Source organism: Coptis chinensis, chromosome 5 (genome assembly GCF_015680905.1).
Source record: "Coptis chinensis isolate HL-2020 chromosome 5, ASM1568090v1, whole genome shotgun sequence".
Lineage (NCBI taxonomy): Eukaryota > Viridiplantae > Streptophyta > Magnoliopsida > Ranunculales > Ranunculaceae > Coptis > Coptis chinensis.
This window is the reverse complement of record NC_141460.1, coordinates 73,020,573-73,041,441: the sequence shown is the minus strand read 5'-3', so window position 1 is coordinate 73,041,441 and position 20,869 is coordinate 73,020,573. Positions and strand designations below refer to the sequence as shown.

The window sequence follows — 20,869 nt, the reverse complement described above, 5'->3', positions numbered from 1 at the left end:
TTATTCGTCATCAACACTCCACTCTCTTTTTTAATTTTGTGTAGTAGACTTCATAAAAGTTGACATCATTCAAAGAATCACATGCATATGTTTTTTTATTCTTACATCCTATTTAAAGAACTAAAAAGATACGCTAACCATAAACACAAATGCTTAAAGGAAAACAAAAAAAACAAACCTAGATTTGGGAGTTAATTGTTTCTTTACTTTTTAATAATTGGAAACATTTCTACGTTGGACTTCCAACCAAAGAACATGTTCTTGAGTTCTTATACAAAAATAAGTATGTATAATTGTACATATGCTCATTTTAGAATGATGATTATGAAGAACATGAAATTCAATTGTAATAAAGGAATAAAAATGATACTGAAAAAATAGTTCTCTAACCAAGAAATGTATATGCAGTGCACAAAATTGGCAATATCAAATCAATCGTTTGAAACAAAAAATACAGAAAATTGACTAATTCATACGAAAGACATGAACAACCATAACAGACATTGGTAAGTAAATACCTCTTGATGATGACTTGCACTTGTACAAAACAAAGGCATCTGTAGAACTGTAGAAGGAAAGGAAAAAGAGAACACGACAATCCAAACTATTTCTTGAATTTGCTGTACAAATTGCAAATAATTTTCAAGAGGGTGCTAAAACAAATTTCAAGCGAGGAAGAGCTTCAGCTGCACAAACAAATTGCAAACTCAATCGAGATGAGCTAACAACTAATGTAAATTCATTCAATACCACTATGTAATAATCATATTTTAACTGCACGCGTAAAGACATTGACACGTCCTACATTATGTGCTACTACTTTTTGTGTAATATGTATTCCACATTAAAATATTAGTCATTTGAGTGTGTAGACTCATTTGGCAAGTTAAATTGTCAAGACCAAAAGAGAAACTCGGAGCCAAGTTAGATTGGACGCATAATAAAAGTTGTTCGAAAATGGATTAAGAGAATAAGTGCTAACAAAATTTTGTAGCGACATCATTATATACACATTGGCATTATAAAATAGATATTAAAGTATAGAAGAACAATTTTCTAAATTTGAAAGCGACGTACACCAACGTGAATGACACTAATGCTATAAAGATTGAAGAGATGAAATGAAGACTATGAGAAGTATGATTTTCTAAATAGTAGTCAGAATTCTGACTGTTGCTCTTCTCTGTTTCCTCCAATTGGTAGAATTTTCTCCCATTTTTTCAACCTCATCGATTAAAATGGAAGCACAAAGAGAAAAGATAAAGAGAGTTCTGGGATTTATAGAGCAATCATGAAATGTACCCACATGCAACACGGTTCACACAAACCCAAATTTCAAAACAAAATAAAACACTTTACCAATAACGCGAGTACTGGAAGAAGATTGTGAATTTGATTTTACATAAACTGATATAATTAACTGACCTCCCCTACTCACCTTCATTTCAAGTATGTCATATAAACATAAAAGCAAGAGTTTGTATAAATCCCTTATATTAATTAGGTATTTTCATCTGTTTCATGTTCAAAATGAATGGTAGAGTCCATATCATAAATGGATTCATATATAAGATTCACCTAAGGCTAACTATAAAAAAAAAAAAAAAAAAAAAAAAAAAAAAAAAAACCTAGCAAGGGAAATTGACATTGTTTTTTAGTACCACGATACAAAAAAATTGCAAAGTTTCTTTAGCATCTTTGAAACTATGATTAATGAAATTTAGCTAATTAATTAAGTATTTGTAAACGTAGAAAGCTCAACAAAAGAAACCATTGCAACATATTCATCAACAAATGAATAAGAAATTAAGAATAAGTATTCCATAACTTGAAGAGTATAAAAAACAGAGAAGAAGACAAACATGTGAAATAGAGTATAGCTCTTCAAGCACCTATGCCTGTGAAACTAAGAAGAAGAAATTCAAATAGAGGAAATATAATATGAGACAAGAGACGGAGGATTTTTTGCTGAAATAGTGGCATATAACTATATCAAACAAATTTGTACAAACAAATAATAGTCATACAATGCAAGTAGAATCCCTGGCTTTTTAGGCCATTAACCATGAGACTTAAAGTGGGCGCCCAAATGGTTAAATTGCATGCTAACAAAAAAAATTAAGAAAAAATTAAAAAATAAAAATAAAAATAACTTACATGTGTGGATTGGTGATGCCAGAGTTGCCAACCAGAAAGGCCTGAGAAGAGAAGGCAAATAGAGAGAGAGAAAGTAATAACAATTTATAGAAATGGAGAAAACACAAAAACAAAGAGGAGGTGAAGATGCTCATTATTCTCAATGATCTTTAATAGAGGAGTTACACAAAGATTAGATGAAAGAGAAGAATTACCCACAAGAGTCATACTTGAAGGAGATGAGTGTTGTTATTATTGGGTTGGTTTAGAAGGCCTAAAATTCTTCGTTACAACTTTTAAAAGCCTATTAAAAACAAATTAAATATGGCTAGAGAAGCGTTTTTTAATAATTTAATGCACTCCTCAAATTTCTCAAATTAAATTTGTTTTGTGTATGACATTTCTTCTCAAACTCAAGAGTTTCTAATATTCATTGTGTCATTTATCACACCCCTTAAATTCAAGTGAAACCCCTCGAGTCATTAAGTGTGTTAATAAAGGGTCAATTTAATTTACAAATTTAATTCCTTCAAAACGATTCCAACCGCACATCTTCTCCATCTAACTCAGATCCCCACGAAATCCGGACTACCCTTTGTCTATTTATTTTGTTTTATTATAATAGACTAGGTATAACCCGTGTCTACAACACGATTTGTTATGAGGTGATTATCATGTTGTTTGTGGGCATTAATTTTGGTACACCCTAGCATTTTCAAATGTGTGGCCTATGTGGAAATTTGTAGACAGTTTATTTTGAAGCGGTTGTTTATTTTGTGGATGTCGGTATGTGGTGGTGTCTCAAACCAAAACATTGTGCCCTTTGATAGTTGGAGCCTTTGAGGTATCTTACAATAAAAAAGTTGATATGGTTATACAATTTCACTTTTTCAAAATGCATCTACTCCTTCACTTCTAGTTTCAAAGTTAAATTGTAATGAACTGAACATCTGAATATTGATATATGCAAAATAATTTGATTACTCGGACATGAATGATAGTTGGGTACATAAATTGTACCTAATCAATATTATAGTCTATCCATAAGTTACTAGGGAAAAAAAATAAACAAAAGCAACTGAAATTCAATTCAGGGAAAAATTGACATGGACGTTGTCCTCTACCACACTTTCAACACTTTTTTATGACCTTGTTCATTACTTCATATATAGCCATATAAAACATTGTCCAGTACATGAATCATGGAAAAATGTTAAATAATCACCCCCGCTTTCTCGAGCGACAGAAACATAAATATTGATTTTCAAGACAATCTTCTAATCTTCAAAATAAAATTACATTGAGTAGTCTGAGCATACTGTGAGCCATATTCTCAAGTAAAATGACACACATAATCAAACAATATATATAAATAAACTACTTGATTATTAAGGCAAAACCTTAGGACTATAAAAGGAAGTTTGTTTAGTTGTTTTCAAGGCTATCCTGGACCTCATTGAAATCTATTAATTGTAGCTTTGTCTTCGTAGCCTGGACCTCATTGAAATATTGAATTAGCAGAACCTGTTCTTTACTATTTGCATGTCTTCAAATGTGTTTACTAAGTAAAATACTACATACCATAATAATGTTGCAAACATACAAAATAATAATTGTCTGCCAATGACAATCAATATGATGTTCCATTGTGATTCTAAATGTAACCTAGGGCTCCATCACTCCCAAACAAATACTTTTGTAGAACTATTATGTGCATATACCCATGAATGGCAATTGACATTGTTTTTCTTAGCTTCTAGACAATTATAAATTTTAAATTAGATCCTACCCGAAAAATCAAATAATCTTCTGGCAATTATTATTGAGTTGACAATGCCTTACAAAACTTTTGATATTCAATTCAGACAAATGAGACAAATTTTCTACCAATTTCAATTTGCCTTTGGCATGAATTCAACCTATTAACAGAGAATGCTCCTTCGACAATTTAATATTTAGAGTGAGTAGATCAATTAAGCAAAATTCAAAGAAAATTAACATTTATTAAGATTAAAAGCACAAAGAACCTGAGATAGGTGGATTTTTCTCAAATATAATTGTCTATACTTTATTCCCATAACAATTATAATCCAATCAGAGACATCTCACATTTCGTACAATCATTTGAAATTAAAACACAAAAAAATTAGAAATGTTTTAATAATAACAGAATTGGCTTTCAACCCATTGATGTGAGTGAGGTCTTCAGAACTGAAACCAAAGTACTATATAAAGCAAAACACACATATACAAATTAAAATGTTCTCTGTAATTGTGTCAAGAATTCATTATGTTAGAGCTTGCAAGACTACGTGAAGACTCCCAAGCAATAGTGGTGGTTTGCTTACCTAGGTATAACCCATGCCTTCGGCACAAATGTCACGATGTTATTCATTTTACTACCCCTCAAGATTGTTCAGTGTTTCTTGACCAAAAAAAAAAACATACTCACTATAACTTGCACAATTTAGTGCAGAACATGTTCGATATATATTGAGTGATCAATTACAATGGTGGTAGGAATGTACATCCCTATCACTTGACACCCCAGATGCATTTAAACAAATCCATACATTTGGCCATCCCCATTGAACTGAGGTGATTTTAAAAGTATGGGACATCCTTCTTCAATGTGCAAAAAAGCTTTGAGTGTAGCTGCGGGAGAAACTGAAGTCTTTCAATGTGTGCAATGGAAGCAACCTGCAATTGAAGTCTTTTACTGGAGCTGTTGAAAAAAAAAAGCACTTGGTATACCACTCATAGGGGAAGTGTGGGCAATGTTTTAATGATAGTTTTTGGCAAACCAGCAGCTAATGTAACTATTCCTTCTCGGATTCTGTGACGCATGGGTGTGATTGTAGAATTACAACATCAGTGTGCAAACATATGTTTATAGCAATTGGCATCTAATTCACTGAATAGGATATGCTACAAACTAATCAAATACTTGTATACATCAAGCTATTTTCAAATACCAACCACTTAAGAAATAATCTGATTTTTAGTAAGTCACTGCTCAGTCCATTTAGATGATGTTGGTTCCATTGAGTTGACCAATGAATAACCATTCGATAGATTTTTTATTTATCGATGGATTAACGTAAATATCAGTTAATCGTGCCTTTATCAATATGCATTCACAATCCCCTGATAACATGCATAGGGAACATGAATAGGAATGAAACCTACTTGTTGAAGTAGTACATGCAGATGAAGCAAAATTACGATTCGTTACCTTGAGATATATGTCGATTGACAATTTCCACATAAAGGCCATCGTCTAATGGCCTTGCATAGTCAGGTACAGCTACAACCAATGACAAATTTTGGTTGTTTCAAGTTAATGTCAGAGGTAGCCTTTGCAAGGTTGCCATTAATAATCTTATTTGCTACCATTGTGATTGTAGTGAGAGATGGTGCGCCGATCAAGCTGGTCATCATCTGCACATCAGAGAGAGGCCCCACCAATCACATGGCTTGAAAGATCACTTCTCATTGTGTAGCCAAATATCATTTTGTATGGCAACCTTTCCATCTCCTATGTAGTCAGTATCTATAGGTTGGTTGCCATCTGGCCCTAGTATAGTGAGTACCATTTGAATTCTCTGTTGTAGTGCCTGTATCATCAAAAATAAGATAAGGTAAGGTATAAAGCAAGAAGCGGTTGACTTCAAGTTCATAATAGTTAGAGCTAAAAAAAAACACTTCTACTCTTAGCCAGTTTGTAAGATGGGGTTCCAGTCTCCACTAACCTGTTGAACCCCTCTTTCAGTTTACTTTGCAACTCTTACAACCTTGAGAGATGTACTCACTTGTCATTCTCTTCCTTCTATAGATCACCATGTTTCTACTCCCTTTGAATTTATTCACTACAATGTCTTGGTGTCCCAAGTTCTTTCTTGCTTTGGCTTCTGGTAAAGATGGAGGGCTATATATAAAAATTAGCTCATTGGATAGGCAAGCAGCTGATTAATTGCTCTGCCTCCTTAAGATGTCCATTTCTAGTAAGCAAATCCACTGTGTCTATAGCTAAAAGCACAGTGACAACAGAATCAACCCTATTAGACTTGATGCCAAATGATTTAATTTCGAATGAACTCTTACAGCTCCATATATGCATGCCAAGATTAGAGCTATCCAAGAACTATAAAAGGGTTTCCTTCATTAATTCAATTTATATATGCAAAAGATGATGAACCCTCCCCTCCATGGGAACATTGTTTTAATAGAATTTAGGGGAGAAAGAGTGCACATGCACGCATGGAGCTAGGTAGCTTTGTTTATACCATCAAAACTTAGAGAATATACAGAAACAATTAGACAAATTCAAGAGTGATAGCAACTCTTACTTTTCTGAAAACCCCCAAGCTCGATTCACATAAGTGGTGTTTGTTTCGTAAAGTTATCCCTACAAAAAAAAAAAAAAAAAAAAAAAAACTACACATATAACACCATTGATTAACAAATAATCAAAACTACACTACTTTAAATAACCAAAGCCACCTCGCAGTTCATTGAACACTTTTTTCTTTTTAACTTTTGTGAAATTCAATTAACATAAGAAGTAAGAAAATCTATTGAATACCCAAGGGAGGCAGAGAACACGATAGTTTATTAGGGCTAGGATTGATACTTTCTTAAATTTTAATTGACTAAAATCCACACAAGAGAATAGTCTGTTAGCACACATTGACTGCGAAATAAACTGAGTTCATATTGGCTCATACATACGAAAGTTATGTAACCTAATATAATTGTTATGTTGAATTATTAATATTTTAGAAAGGAATCCACCTGTTCTCAGTCTTAGCATAGGAAAATAATTGAAGCAGTCAATTCGCTACAAAGAGCCAAAATAACTCCACTTATGATATTGCCAATTTTCATGAAGATAAAATGAGATCAGAAAATGAAGATATTTCAGAAGATCCTTCTATGTTTCCATAAACATACACTACAAGAAAATGGGCTTTTTCCCACGGATGCCCGGTATTTTTAGCCACGGTCATGAACCCTTGCATACTTTCCTACGAATTTTGACCGTAGCAAATAGGTTTATGCTCGTTTCATAGCTTTAATATTTTTAGCCACGGTTTAACTGTTTTCTGGGACCGTGGGTGCAGCCACGACCGAAACCATCGGGTACGATTTTTTAACCCTAACCACGGCTGTTGCGCTCGTTTTGACCGTGGGGATTAGGGCTCTAAAATAAGAAGAACAAAATAATTCAACGCAAACAGTTCCCCCACTTCCCCAACTTAGTTTCTCCCCCACCGCCACTTACCTTTTTTTCTCACTTTCTCATTCACATCTCAAATTGGAAGAACCGATTTTTTAAGGTAAGTACCGATTTTTTAAAATTGGAAGAACGAACGAATTTAGTCCCTTCTCAAAATCCCTAGGTCGTAACTATTCTTCTTCAACCTAACGAAATGAACTTCCATCCCAACTTTGTGACTTAATCGAGTTATAATTAAGTCATTGGTATTTGAAGGTAGAGGGTGGACGATCTCTTCTTCTAATTTGTGAAAAAATTGCAGAGATTCGGTAGATAGATTGAAGTGAAGCGGACACCAATTTAGTTATGGTATGTTTAAATAAACACAAAGTTCAAATTTCTTTTTATGTTTTAGTGTTTATTGGTAGAATTAGTCGTGTTATGATTAGTTTCTATGCAATTGAAGATATGGGGTTGTAAAAACTTTGATTAATTATGTAGATGTGTCTTGAAATTTATAATTACAGCCATTTGCAAAGGTTAATTAGACTTTTAATGCTATTTTTTTTTATAGTTATAAGGCTTGTACAATGTGGAGATGCTTAAGAATACATTCCAATCTGCGTTCCTGTCCATCTTGTACAGCTGTGGGTATGTTTCACTTTTTTTTTATAATTGAGTGCTACTTGTAACAATTCATTTTAATTTGTAAATTACTCTAGTATGCTTTTCAGTTCATTATGTCTCAGAAGCAGATCCCTTTCTTGGATTCGTATTGGAAAATGGTATGCAATTTTACTTTGACCTCATCTATCTTGCTACTGTTATTTGCCAAAGATACATGCATGAGTGTTTATAGGGAATACATTACAGTACTAACCAACTCATTATATATATTAGACACAATGATTACTCAGACACAAAACTCGTTCGTTTGTACTTTGTAGCTTAGAAACAAAAATATGGCGTCTACTGGAACTGTTGGTTTCCTTGGACTGGATGAACTTAGTTTGGAACTAGCTGCTTCCTTAATTCTTTCTGGCTTTCGTGTTCAAGCTTTTGAGGTTTGCTTTCTACATTTTGATGTTTCTATATGTGTGTTTGTTTAGTTGCGTGTCACAAATTCTAACACACTTCGACAGCGTACGTAGTTGATCTATGGACCTCTTTAGGAAGTGGAATGTGGGTAGTTTACTCTGACATGCATACTAGCATTTCCATGATACTTAATGCTGTTGGACATTATGCTACATTGCTACATGTCCCATGCTGAAGAACTTTACGTACACTGACACATGCACAATTTGATGCATATATACAGACGACCAACTTTGGTCTATGCTTGCAGATTTAAGTTTTTGTATGTCTACCGATATGTTTGTTTCAGATTACTCCATTTGCAGGTATCTGGTCCTATAATCGATAAGTTTGTCAAGTTAGGTGGAGCCAAAGTGTCCAGCCCCAAGGATGCATGCACAGGTAGGTACTTGGTACTCTAGTCTTTATTCGTCTAGATTTTGTTGGGTTTTGGAATTTTGTTTTTAATAAGGATTCACAACCAGAGTCTTTCTTAATCTAGATTTTTATGGGTTTTAATTTGGAAATCTTATTATTAATTGGAATCACAATTTATCTATATATAGCCCATGGGGTTATTGTAAAGTATGACAAAATATACAATTCGAATGGTGGAAATTGAGAATAATTAAGTTAATTTCTATCTCTAATGATGTCTATGAATCCTATCTGACAACGTTGTTTCACGTTACATTACAATGGTTATACTCTTATGTCTAAATTCAAACTAAACTTATATGTTTCCTTGATTTCTTTGATGATCATGCTTCAATTCTATAGTTTTATCATATTGGAGTTTCCTTATATGTGAAATGCTGTGCATTTTCACTTTTGACAAGTTATAACTTGTTCTTCCCCAGAAGAAAAATGTGGTTCATTGTGTTTGAGATCTTAAGTTTACTTATTCATATCTTTGATGTTATTCCCCTTTGGATGCAGATGCTACAGCTATAACTTTCTTGATACCTACTTTCGACCATGTAAACAATGTTCTTTACGGAGAGGAGGGTGCTCTGAAAGGTTCATATGAATCGTACCGTGCATTAGTTTGTGAAGAATTATACGCCTATTTGTAGCTTTATCCATATCCCAATCATTTTGGACTTCATTTTGTAGGCTTTCACGATGATGTTGTCGTCATCCTCCGTTCCACAACGTCACCAAAAGATATTCAGAAACTAGAAAACCGCCTTGCAGGCAATTACATTTCTCATCCCTTTTTTTCAATTATCTAATATGCATTAATGGTTCTATTTATGTTTATGTTTATTTTAGTGTTGGTCCTTTCTTTGGTTTGTGCATTCATTTATTATTAGTAGTGACCTGAAGTTTTTAAGGTTAGTAGTGAAATGTTATTAGGCTCACAATTTTATAATTTTACAGAATTCCACCAAAGAAAATTGTCTGATGGCCTGAGTTTGTTTCACAACTCAATTTAAAATATAGGTCCTTATTACAATCATCACAAGCTAAGGAAAAGAATTGTTGAACAAATTGTTAGTACTATATTGTTGTGAGATAATAAATGACTAAATGAAAAAAGGAAAGCATAGACATGAACTGTAGGTACTGTACCTCACCTTAAGTTTTTTTTTTTTTTTTTTTTTTTTTTTTTTTTTTTTTTTTTTTTTTCAATTGATTAGTGAAAATTATATATCTGTATTAAGATAAATGTACATGATTATGCCTCTCCATCAACTCGATCTTTTTATAGTTAAGTGGGTTTTAACCTTTGATTATTGAACTGTAGTCTTACCTCTTTGCAGAGGATGCTAAGACAACTTTTTTAGTAGATGCGCATGTTTCTAAAGGAACATCTGAGAGTTTGCAAGGGAAAATAATGGTGACGCCTTGACCCTTTATATAACAGTATTTGATATAGTTTAAGTAGAGCCACATTGGGCCCATCGTTCCATTTCTTTCTCCTAGTTTGTATAGTCGGGTTGGGTCTTTGATTCCTTTTTCTCGATCTCTAGATCATTTCTCTTTGGAAGTTGAGAGGCAATTACAAAGGTACGACCGTTTCTCTCTGGTAAAATTATGCTAATATTAGTATATGAAAACTCTATGTTGTGGATAGGAAGATATAAATATTTTTATGCCTTTTTTCCTTCCATATTATATTTCGATCTCTTTGGGTTCGGATACAACAACAATGTGTGAGCGGCTTTACATTTTGGAGGGTGGAGTTGGTCTTGGGGAAGGTGTGTTTTCTTGTTGGTTTCATAATTTTATAATGTACTTGTAGTAGAGTCTATATTTACTGATAAATAAGAGAATAAAATGTATGGAAGGAATTAAAAGATGGTATGTAACTTTTTGAGAAGTTCTTGCATGGTATCCTCAAGGATCAAGAGCATTATGCTTGCCGTTCAAGCAGGGATTGATCCTTGGATAATTCATGACATACTTTCCAATTGTGCTGGAAGTTCTTGGTGATTACCTCAACCTTACTGCCTCCTCATAGTTCCGGGATGAGAAGTGATTTTGGTCTCTAGATTTTCTTAATAGTACCTATTACTTTTGCTTCCAATTTCCTGAGAACAAATTGACAAGATTGTATAATAAATTTAGAAAGTAATGATAGCTAATAGACCTTAAAGTTTAAACCAAAGAAACCACACTCATCAAAAGTTGCAAGTTGACCTTACCAAGAAGACCTTGATTTTGATTCATCCCTAAGTTAATCTACTCCAGCCATAAATTTGTCTACTATTGGGAGGACTCCGGTCTCCGGAGGAGCAATGAGTGACAGTCTTCTTAGGTCACTCTTCTCCCAGTTCATGTCCTGCAATTGACTAAGCATGAGTATTAAGTACCAATTCTCTTGTAACCTGCATACTTGATTTTGAACAATATGGTAACTATGAGCTCAAGCTGTAAACTTCCTGAAGAACTTTAAACGTTTGCTGGCATATATTCATTTTTTTTCATGTAGTGCAATTTTTGGTTAGACTAGGACTCTGTCCTCAGTTTGTTGTCTTCCATTTAACTAATAGAATTATATCTCTTATTTGAATGCAGGGTTTTCAAGAATCATGTTCCCAAATTACTGAAGGGTGATCATTCTAAACATTATTCGATGGATACAATTGTCCGGAATTTGGTATGATCATCATTCTAATTTTCCCGAGTTTACCATGGCATCCAATTAGTTTTTGTTGCTTCTCTACTAACTGAAAGCAATTATATTTTGTGTGTTTCTGCTATTTATTCAGACTCTTCTAGGTTATGTTTGTACATTTGTTGTCTCCTTATGCAATGAATTTAATTCGTTTTTACTCAAAACATCAAATATATGTTATTCACCACAGCTTGGGCTCTACTGTGTTATACTTGTCGCACCTTACATGTTGTCTCTTATCCAATGAATTTTCATTTCTTACTCAAAACATCAAAGCCATAGGTTTTGCATCACTTAAAGGACCATGGTCTAGTTTGTCTTTCAAATGATAGTTTTTTAAGTGTTTCTAATGCACGCCTTATTATTTTGTAGAGGTCTGTTTTGGATATGGCTAAATTACTCACATTTCCTCTACCACTTTTGGCGGTTGCTCATCAACAACTACTTTATGGTACCAATCGATCATGTTATACCTATCAAAGTGAATGCAATGTGTAGAAGATTCTTAAACATAGGATTGACCTGTTTCTTATTCGTTTGAGTCACTCATTTTTCAGGATGTTCACGTAAAAGTGGAGACGATTACGACACTACTTTTGTCAAGGTTTTGATACTTACTTTTCTCTAATAGAATATTTGTGTCAGTTCTCAAGGAACTTCCAAGACATGGTTCTGATTACTTATCCCACTATCATTTTGTTCTTCTCAAGCATCTTGATTTAACAGGATATCGAGACAATATTAGGTGTAAATATTATAGATGCAAGTAATAAAGAAAGCTACAATCCCGAGGAATTGGGAGATGTAGTTTCTGCTACATCAAATTCGTGAAGTTTAATTGGTTTTATTGGTCTTGGAGCAATGGGATTTGGCATGGCAACTCATCCGGTGAAATCAAAGTTCTGCGTTTTCGGTTCGACGTAAGACTTATTTTAGTTACACTAATGCCTTCGTATTTGTCTGTTTAGTTTGTGATTTAGGAGATATATATGTGGCACAGTACTATACCATTGCTTTCTGCATGGAAAGCCATTATTATTTGAAACACACTACACTACACTATTCTTTAATCCTTTGAAGAGCTATTGTAAATCACATAATGGTATATTTGTCGACTTACTCTGCATATATTTCACTCTTGGTATCGATTATTAAAATGTTCCATCATGGTTTTTTCTAACAGATCCTTATAATCTCAGTTTCTGATAGCCTTCCCTAGTGCCCTTCCCTACTGTAGAAACCGTGTCAAATGTGATCTTTTATCGATGTTGTTGTATTGTAGGTGTATAAACCAACTCTCTCTCGATTTGAGAATGCAGGTGGTTTGGTTGGGAACTCTCCTGCGGAGGTAGCCAAAGGTATAGCTTTTCAAAACATAAAGAAGGTCTAATTGATATAGTGTATGGTTAATGCAAATTTCTATCATATGAACAAATGATCAAACTAATTGGGCATTTTAAGGTGCTCATTTAGTCTTGATCAAACTAAGTATACATTTAGTCTTGATGTAATAAAGGTGCTCATTCGGTTTCCATTATGGATCGATCATTGTAAATATTTAAGTCAACTAACAAGTTCTCCTCTATACAGGTGGTTCTCAATTGGCTAGTGTCACAAAATAATGTGGTGCCCATCTGAATTGGCAAACCGACAATCTTTGCATGTTATAGAACAAGTTGAGCCTTGTAATGTAATTGAATATCAAGACCAGCTAATGGACATTCTTAAAATCAACAAGGTCTGTGTTATGTACTACATCTGTTTCATGGTCTGCTTTATAAATGTGTTAGAAGACAAACTTACCAACTGTATTGATACTAAACCTTAATATTTTGGTTTGGTTCATGGAATTTTTGGATTCGGTAAAAGGTGCCTTGTAATCTTTATATTTTGTTTGGGATTTTCACTGTTTTTCGTTTTATTATTGATTGGTAAAGGGTGCAGGTGAAATGACCTATGAATTAAAATATCAATTTTTTTTTAAAAAAATAAATAACTCTGCCACGGTCCATATCCGTCGCAAAAGTACTTTTTCCCACGGTTTATAACCGTTGGTACAACTAATCTTTCCCCACGGATTAAAACCGTGGGAAATACTGACCTTTTCCGACGGCTTTTTCTACGGTTTTAGGCTGTGGCAATACCGACGGCAATTACCGTCGCAAAAACCGTCGCTATTGTTGGGCTTTCCCGACGGTCATCACTGTCGGCAGACCATTTCCGACGCACAAAAAGCCCACGGTCCTCCGACGGTCCAAAACCGTGGGAAAAGCCTTTTTCCCACGGTTTTGGACCGTGGGCAAAAACCTGTTTTCTTGTAGTGATAATAATGCATAAATAGTGACATCACGTCATGTCCTCTGTTCGTCTGGAATCTGTCCTTAATAATATACGTAATCGTAGTTATAAAAGTGAACGATGAATATGAAAATTGAATGATGCCAAAAATCAATAAAAGTGAACAATGAAGAAGAAAAGAAATCAAACGTACAACAAACCCACAAACCTTGAAATTTCATAACTTGGTTTTTTCAAGATTCAAAAACCTGCATTGAATAGCTTCAGAAGCCACATTCAATCTACAATGCTCCCTCTATGACTATTTTCATGTGTACACTCATTTCCTAATTAATAAAAATAATATATTTTGCGCTAAAATAAAGAAGATGTAGATATAAAAAATAGAGATCGAGACAAAGCACATACCAAAAGGAATCTTGGGATGGACCATTTAAAAGGCTCGGTTATATCTGGGAAGTGGAAACTACCCCTCATTTAATTCTCATTTAATTCTGAGCCTTTATTCAAGCAATTATGATGGTGAGAGATGAATACATGTGTTTTATTTTTTATTTTTTAGGTACTTGCATCAAAATGACAACAGGAAAGACAATAAATGTAACTATCAAAAGTACAATGGGAACTTGGTATGATGGACTATACCTTGACCATACAAAACTATAGTTCCTTATCAATGACTGTAAGAAAAACAGCAAAAACTGTAGAGCATGAACATTCATTTACTAAACAAAATGAGAAGTTAAATCCACCCATTATATTTAACATGAACACAGAAATTTCCTTTGACCTTTTGAGTATCAATAAGCTATACTTTGAGTTACAACAAAAATAAATTAATAAGCAAAAATGTCAATAAACTATTGTACCAGGCATTTAGGTTTAAGCTTGGTCAGTAAAATTTGTCGCAATTAGAGAAGTTCAATAAGATCAGATTTTTGTTAGCTGGCAAATCCAAAAAGGTTCATACCTTGCTTGAGTGATCTTCATTCTTTGCATAATTAGTTAGTCAGAATCAAGTTCTTCCGGAAAGAACCTCCTCCATTCAATTTTTGTCATCATCGACGATTAAACAATCAATGTTTTTCCAATTATTCCTTCTTCAAAAATTCACTAGTGAAAATCTGTCCTTCCAACATCAAACATAACCAATAAAATAAAATTGATTTAAAACGATCAAATTGCAACCAAATTTTCAAGATTTTATTTCACCAAATCCAACCGAACGAAAATCGAATCTATTTGAGCTTAAATTGGGTTTGAAATTACCTAAGAGCTGCGTAAGGATGTGAGAGGCGAAATTCAATTTCACTCATGTCCTTTTGTAAAATGAAGAATTGTGTGAAAGCTTTCTTTAAATTCTTTAAATTTTTCTGTTTAAGTAGAGAGAGAAAGACGTGAATTGAGTGGAGTTACGCATACTCTTGAAAATCAGAAACGGTATTTTGACTATTTTATAGTAAAGCCCCACAGCTGAAGCCTTTTGAAAATGCCTTAATTACCGTACTTAATTTTATCCATTATTATAAAACTGAAACCCCTAGCCTCCTCTCCCGTCATTTTTCTTTTATTGATACGTTACTCTTTTGATTGGTTTTCATAAGTGAAAGGCCAAATATTTAGAATCTCCTTTTAAGAGGAGACTTTAAACGTTGTTCTTAGGAGACGTATATCACACATATAAACCACAACCCATCTAGGCCCAAAGTCCTAATTTTTTTTAACCTTTTTAGGAATTAAATGAATTAATGTTAGTAATTTAATGTTTTTTTTTAGGAATTAATGATTTTAGTGATGTAGAAATTAACTGAAGCGATTTAAGCCACACACGTGTCCCCCATCCAATTCAAAATTGAATACAAATTATGATTTTTTTAGCCCATTATATTTTTATTAATTAAAATATTAATTACATTAGGCATCCAATGTGTGCATTGAATTTGTATTAAAAAACCTTCTCATTAAAAAGGCCTACACAAATCCCTATATATGTCACCCTCTCATTTAATGCATAAATGTGCATTAAATTAATGATTAAAGCTCCAAAGAGATCACACAGATCCCCACGCACACCTAACTCAGATCCCCACGCAATCCCGACCACCTTTTGTCTATCCATTTTGTTTTATTATAATAGATTTTAAAAGACTACTCAAAGATGTTTCAAAATGATTTAGACCGTACACCTATTCTCATCTAACACATATCCCTATACCCTATACGATCCCAACCACCTTTTGTCTATCTATTTTGTTTTATTATATTAGATTCTTCTAATATAGTGGCCTAGTGGGTCACATAATGGGTCCCGATTTCTATTGTCTGGGGCAATATCGTTCACTTTGTTTTGGGTAGCTTCAAAATATTAGGCTTTTGGCGATAAAACTAAATATATTTTGGACCCTACACATTGTGGGGCCTATGCCGTCGCCCACAATGCACCTAGTCTAGGCCGGGCCTTACGCCAATTGGCCTGGGCAACCCGAACAAGGAACGTCGAAGGAGGACAATTTTTCAAGTAGGTTATGGGAGTGAACGAATTCATCGTTCCTGACTGCGACTACCAAAGAAATAATCTTTGAATTCCAGACAGCACAACCGTAATAATCTGTTTTTTTTTAAGGCAACCGTAATAATCAGGTTCTTGAATTTCCATACCAAGTTACCAACGTTGGACTATATGAGGATAACACACTGTTATCAGGTAAACTAGTCTTTTTTCTTTTCTTCTTCTTTTTCCATTTTAATATAGAGGATCAAATGTAATTTTTTTTTATCTATCAGAATCCCATGCATGCTTTTGAGGTACAAGTAATTCTTAAGATTGCACCACTTCTCGGGTCGACCAATTCGATATATCAGATATGCAAAGTGCAGCACTGAATTTTAATTTAAAGGGCCACATGCAAGATCCATAAAATGGGGCCTTTGTTTCCTAACTTTTTGAACTGGGATCTTAGAATTCATCAGTTTTTAGTTTTATTTTTTACGAAAGTAAAATTTTTGATAAGAAACGAAAGTAAACCTAAGCGAATAAAGTTTTGTTATGGATTTGCAGACTTTCGATACGAATTCAAGACGGTTGTTTCTTCTGGAGATGTGGATCAAAATCCACAAAGAAGCAGGGGCATCGATCTTTATGTTGAGGACTTAACATAGCCATTTATGTGCTTCGCTATTACTATCAGCAAGCCGGAAAATGACAATTATTAATGGGCTTTGCTTTAGAACATAGGATGTGTTTGACTTGTGCGAACAATTCCTACACTAATTTGTAATCTAAAATTCTATTGGATATATTTTTCATTTTTCATTTTTTGATTAGTAAAAAGTGTTATATATATATAATGTAATAGAGTTGTGTTACAACTTGGTACTTGTAGAGGAGTGATATTTTGGGTCTACGACCTGATGTTGTGGATGGTTGGAAATGGCTGCATTCTCTCTGTGGACAAAAGTTGCCTACGTATCAAGTTTTTTGGATCAAACTTGAATCAAGCCTTACATAGTTCATCTCTCTCTACTTATAGATGTTTGAGCTGACCTTTCTTATTTGCTTCAGGCCGTTATCAAATGTAGATCCATATTTTGTGTTATCTTGACGATTCGTCATTACTCCTGATGTTACAAAGTAAATGTCTCCTTGATTTGGTGTGTTGATTGAGCTCTATGATCGCGGTAGATCATTTGCTTCCATATATGGTTGTATCTGATATTTGGGACAACCTAAGTTTGGGTCGTTATTACATCCTAATGGTTTGGTACGACCTGGTATGTGGACACGTGTGTTGTAGTTATATGAATGTAGATAGGATGGTACTTACACAACCACCTTTATTTTATTTACTTTTTGGACAGTTGTGGTGTGAAAAGAAAAATAAGACAAAGCGCTCAACACGTGTCACACAGCTAGTTTTGTTTGAAAGAGTTTGGAAAATGTGTGGAAACTGTTAGATCTAATCCATCGGACCAAAATCGTAGCGGTTTGTGGGTGAGGCTATGATTACTTTTGGGGAAGGCAAAACGTTTTGTCTGTTTTCGAGATTTTTGCAGCTGAAGGGTTTTTGCGTGTGAAGGTTTCTCATTTCTCATTCTATCAACGCAAGTTTAAAAAAAGAAAGAAAACCAAAAACTCTTCGCCTTTTCGTCTTCAGGTATGTTCTTTCAACCTAAAAATTTGATCTTTTGTTTCCTTTTTGTTTTCGTAATGTCTATGACCAGTGATAGTTTGAGTAGAGAAGTTTAGTTGGATCAGTGGAGAGAGAGAACTGTGAGTGATGAAGATTGTGGTGTTAGGGCTCGAAGTGGAGGTGATGTTTTATCGTCTTCCTCATTGGAGACAATGGCTGAGGAGGCGGGGCCTAGGTCGGTAGGTTGTACAGCTGCTTTGAGGGAGGAGTTTGGTTAGGTAGACTCTAACCTGACTGTCTATGACCTGGGTGGAGAAAGGAATGTGTTTGGAAAGGATTATGTTCCTCGGGATGAGGGTGTTGTGGTTTGTTATGGTCAGTTGAAGGCTGGGCTGAGGTTACCATTCTCCCAGCTTACTGTGGAGGTTTTGATTTTTTGTGGAAAAGCCCCTTATCAGTTCGTAGGGAATAGTTGGAGGGTTTTCCATGTGTTGAATTTGTTGAATGATATGGGTTATAACATCTGTTTATCAGATGTGCTATAACATTTCTCTGTGAAGAGGTCGTCTGTAATGAACTTTAGTTTGTAGGTGGTGAAGAGAAAATCCACTGTGATTATGGGGGTGAGTAAGGAGGATTAGGGGCGTATGCCATTATTGGTTGTGGGTAATTATAGTCCTTCTGACTGGGCGTTGGATAATCGCACTATAAAGTGGGATGGTAGGTCGTTATGTTATAGGTCGTAGTGTATGTATGGTAGTTAATATCTTGAATGTTCTGATCACTTTATTTTGTTTTTGCAGAGGTTGCTATTCGTGGGCGTACGAGTGCTGGGATTATAGAAAAGTTTGTTTGTTTGAGTTGGGAGGAGAAACGAGTTGTCTTGGGGGAGATTGCGCATTATTTCAAGAAGCGCAGAGGAGAGAAGATCAACCGTAAAAAGGTTGAGTAGAAGAAAAAGGCTCGAAAGCTAGTGTTTGATATCTCTTATTCTAGCCCGGACACTGAGATGGAGAGAGAGAGCCAAAGGAGATAACTTGTTTTTGGAGTGAGAACGGTCGGAGGAGGCTTTGGTAGCTGTCCTGTGTCCCGACGAGCTGGGGAGGGAGGTGAGAGTGATAGGGGAGGTCGTGGTGGTGGGAGTTCTGGGGGAGTTGGTGATGCTCCCGCTCCCTTTTGCAGGCCTCAGCTAAAGAGGCGTTCTGAGGTGGTTGAGACTGAGGGGGCGAAGAGGACCTCAATTGAGTCTGAGGAACGACCTGCTATGGTAGAAGGTCGTACTTCATCAAGTTGGGCTCCTCTAAAGAGGATGAATCTAAAGGAGCTGGTGGTGGATGTTGGGGTGGCTGATGCTCGGGGCAAGAAGAAGGCTAGTGAGATTGAGCCAGCTGCCCAGAAGTGCAAAGGGTCGGGGAGTGCAGCCCCAGGTGACAAGAGTGGTGGTTTTGACCTTCTGGACAGAACGGTCACCTACTATGACCTCGTGAGTGGGTTGACGAAGCTAGTGAAGAATAGGAACTGTAGTTTCAAGTCTTCACTAGTTGTGAATGGGCTGCTGGAGAGTATTGCCCTTGATGGTGATAGGCACCAGCTGGAGACTGGGAAGGATTTGGAGGCGAACCTAAAAGATATGGATCACTCCATCTGCTTTGTAAGTGATCTTTTGTTTTGTGCTTTGACTTATTGCTTTTTTCACTTTTCTTTGTTGGTTGTCAGGTCTTGTCCATGTATAGGAAGCTGAGGGAGATGACAACTATCCCCGACCTATACAAGAAGGAGCTGGAAGTTGTCAAGGAGGCCTATGACAAGCTGCTGGTTGTACAAGAGGTGGAGCGGGTTGAAGTGGGGGGTCTGTAATACCCGTATTTGTAATCTGTATTTATTTATTAATTAATTTTTTTTTAAATTTGTTAGATTGGATTTGGGATATATGGGCCTGATTTATGGGCCCGAGTCTGTGTTGGGCTTAGGTTTCAAACCTAGGAATATATATTCATATTTTTCCAGAGAATAGGGTTTTTGGATAAAAATAAAATAAAATGGAGGCGGAGATAAAAAAAAAAAAAAAAACTTGCTTGCTAGAGAGTTGGAGCGCAACGATTCAGACTATGAGGGATTCGTGGAGTTTTTAATTAATGTGAGTAGTTATTTTGCTTTTTCGTCGAACCTATAGTTTTACGTGTACAAACATATTTTTCTGTCCAAGGTTTTTCGTCCATTTTTCTGCTTATTCTTCTGTAGTTATTCTGTCGAATTGCTAAAACCGGTTAAATGTTAGTCTATTGATTTGCTAAATTATTGAAACTATGAAAGTGAACTGTTGAAGCTTTATGGGCCTGTTAATGGCGTCACCAAGCCCAAAAGAAAGAACCGATCCTGTCTAGTATTTGAACTCTCATGGTTGTGGTTTTGGGACCCTTAATATTGTGGTTATGATTGAATGATGTTTGGTTGTTATGGTGAAGTGTTGGGTATGTTGTATTGACGTTGGTTTGAGTGTTGTCGAAGCTTTGAAGAAGCTGTTAATGGCGGCGAGATCGCCCAGTCTAGGATTAGTAATATATATTTGAATCTTGATGTTGTGAAGTACATTTTGATTTTTGATTGGATGATGATTGGTGGTAGTGGGGGGGTGTGAGGGCTGTCGAGTGGGGCTGTGTGAAGCCGTCGGACGGTGGTGAATGGAGGTCGAGATCTTGGAGAGTGATTTCGAGTTTATTAATTAGAGTTGATTGTCTTAATTAAAGTGGTAGGGGTTTTGATTTGGAGTAATTTAGGTTAGGTTTGGAGTGGTGGCGGGTGGAATTTGTGGTGGCTGGTGGTGGAGGAGAGGCTGCTGGCGAAGGAAGGAAGATGACCTCTCTATTGGGCCTTGGGCCGGACCTA

The 20,869-nt window shown here is 35.2% G+C and overlaps 2 protein-coding genes across 2 annotated transcripts; both read left to right on the top strand.

Moving 5' to 3' along the window:
- Nucleotides 1-7,697: 7,697 nt before the first annotated feature.
- LOC147498797 (uncharacterized) lies at nt 7,698-10,286 on the top strand. Its single transcript, XM_086563339.1, has 8 exons — nt 7,698-7,723; nt 7,929-8,005; nt 8,089-8,139; nt 8,302-8,418; nt 8,758-8,833; nt 9,371-9,451; nt 9,548-9,628; nt 10,198-10,286. The coding sequence occupies exons 3-8, from the start codon at nt 8,095-8,097 to the stop codon at nt 10,284-10,286; spliced, it is 489 nt and encodes a 162-aa protein (XP_086419465.1). The 5' UTR covers nt 7,698-7,723; nt 7,929-8,005; nt 8,089-8,094.
- Nucleotides 10,287-10,763: 477 nt separating this feature from the next.
- Nucleotides 10,764-12,257, top strand: LOC147498796 (uncharacterized). The gene is made up of 4 exons (XM_086559105.1): nt 10,764-10,866; nt 11,456-11,537; nt 11,928-12,006; nt 12,113-12,257. The coding sequence occupies exons 1-4, from the start codon at nt 10,766-10,768 to the stop codon at nt 12,181-12,183; spliced, it is 333 nt and encodes a 110-aa protein (XP_086415231.1). The 5' UTR covers nt 10,764-10,765; the 3' UTR covers nt 12,184-12,257.
- The last annotated feature ends 8,612 nt before the right edge of the window (nt 12,258-20,869 follow it).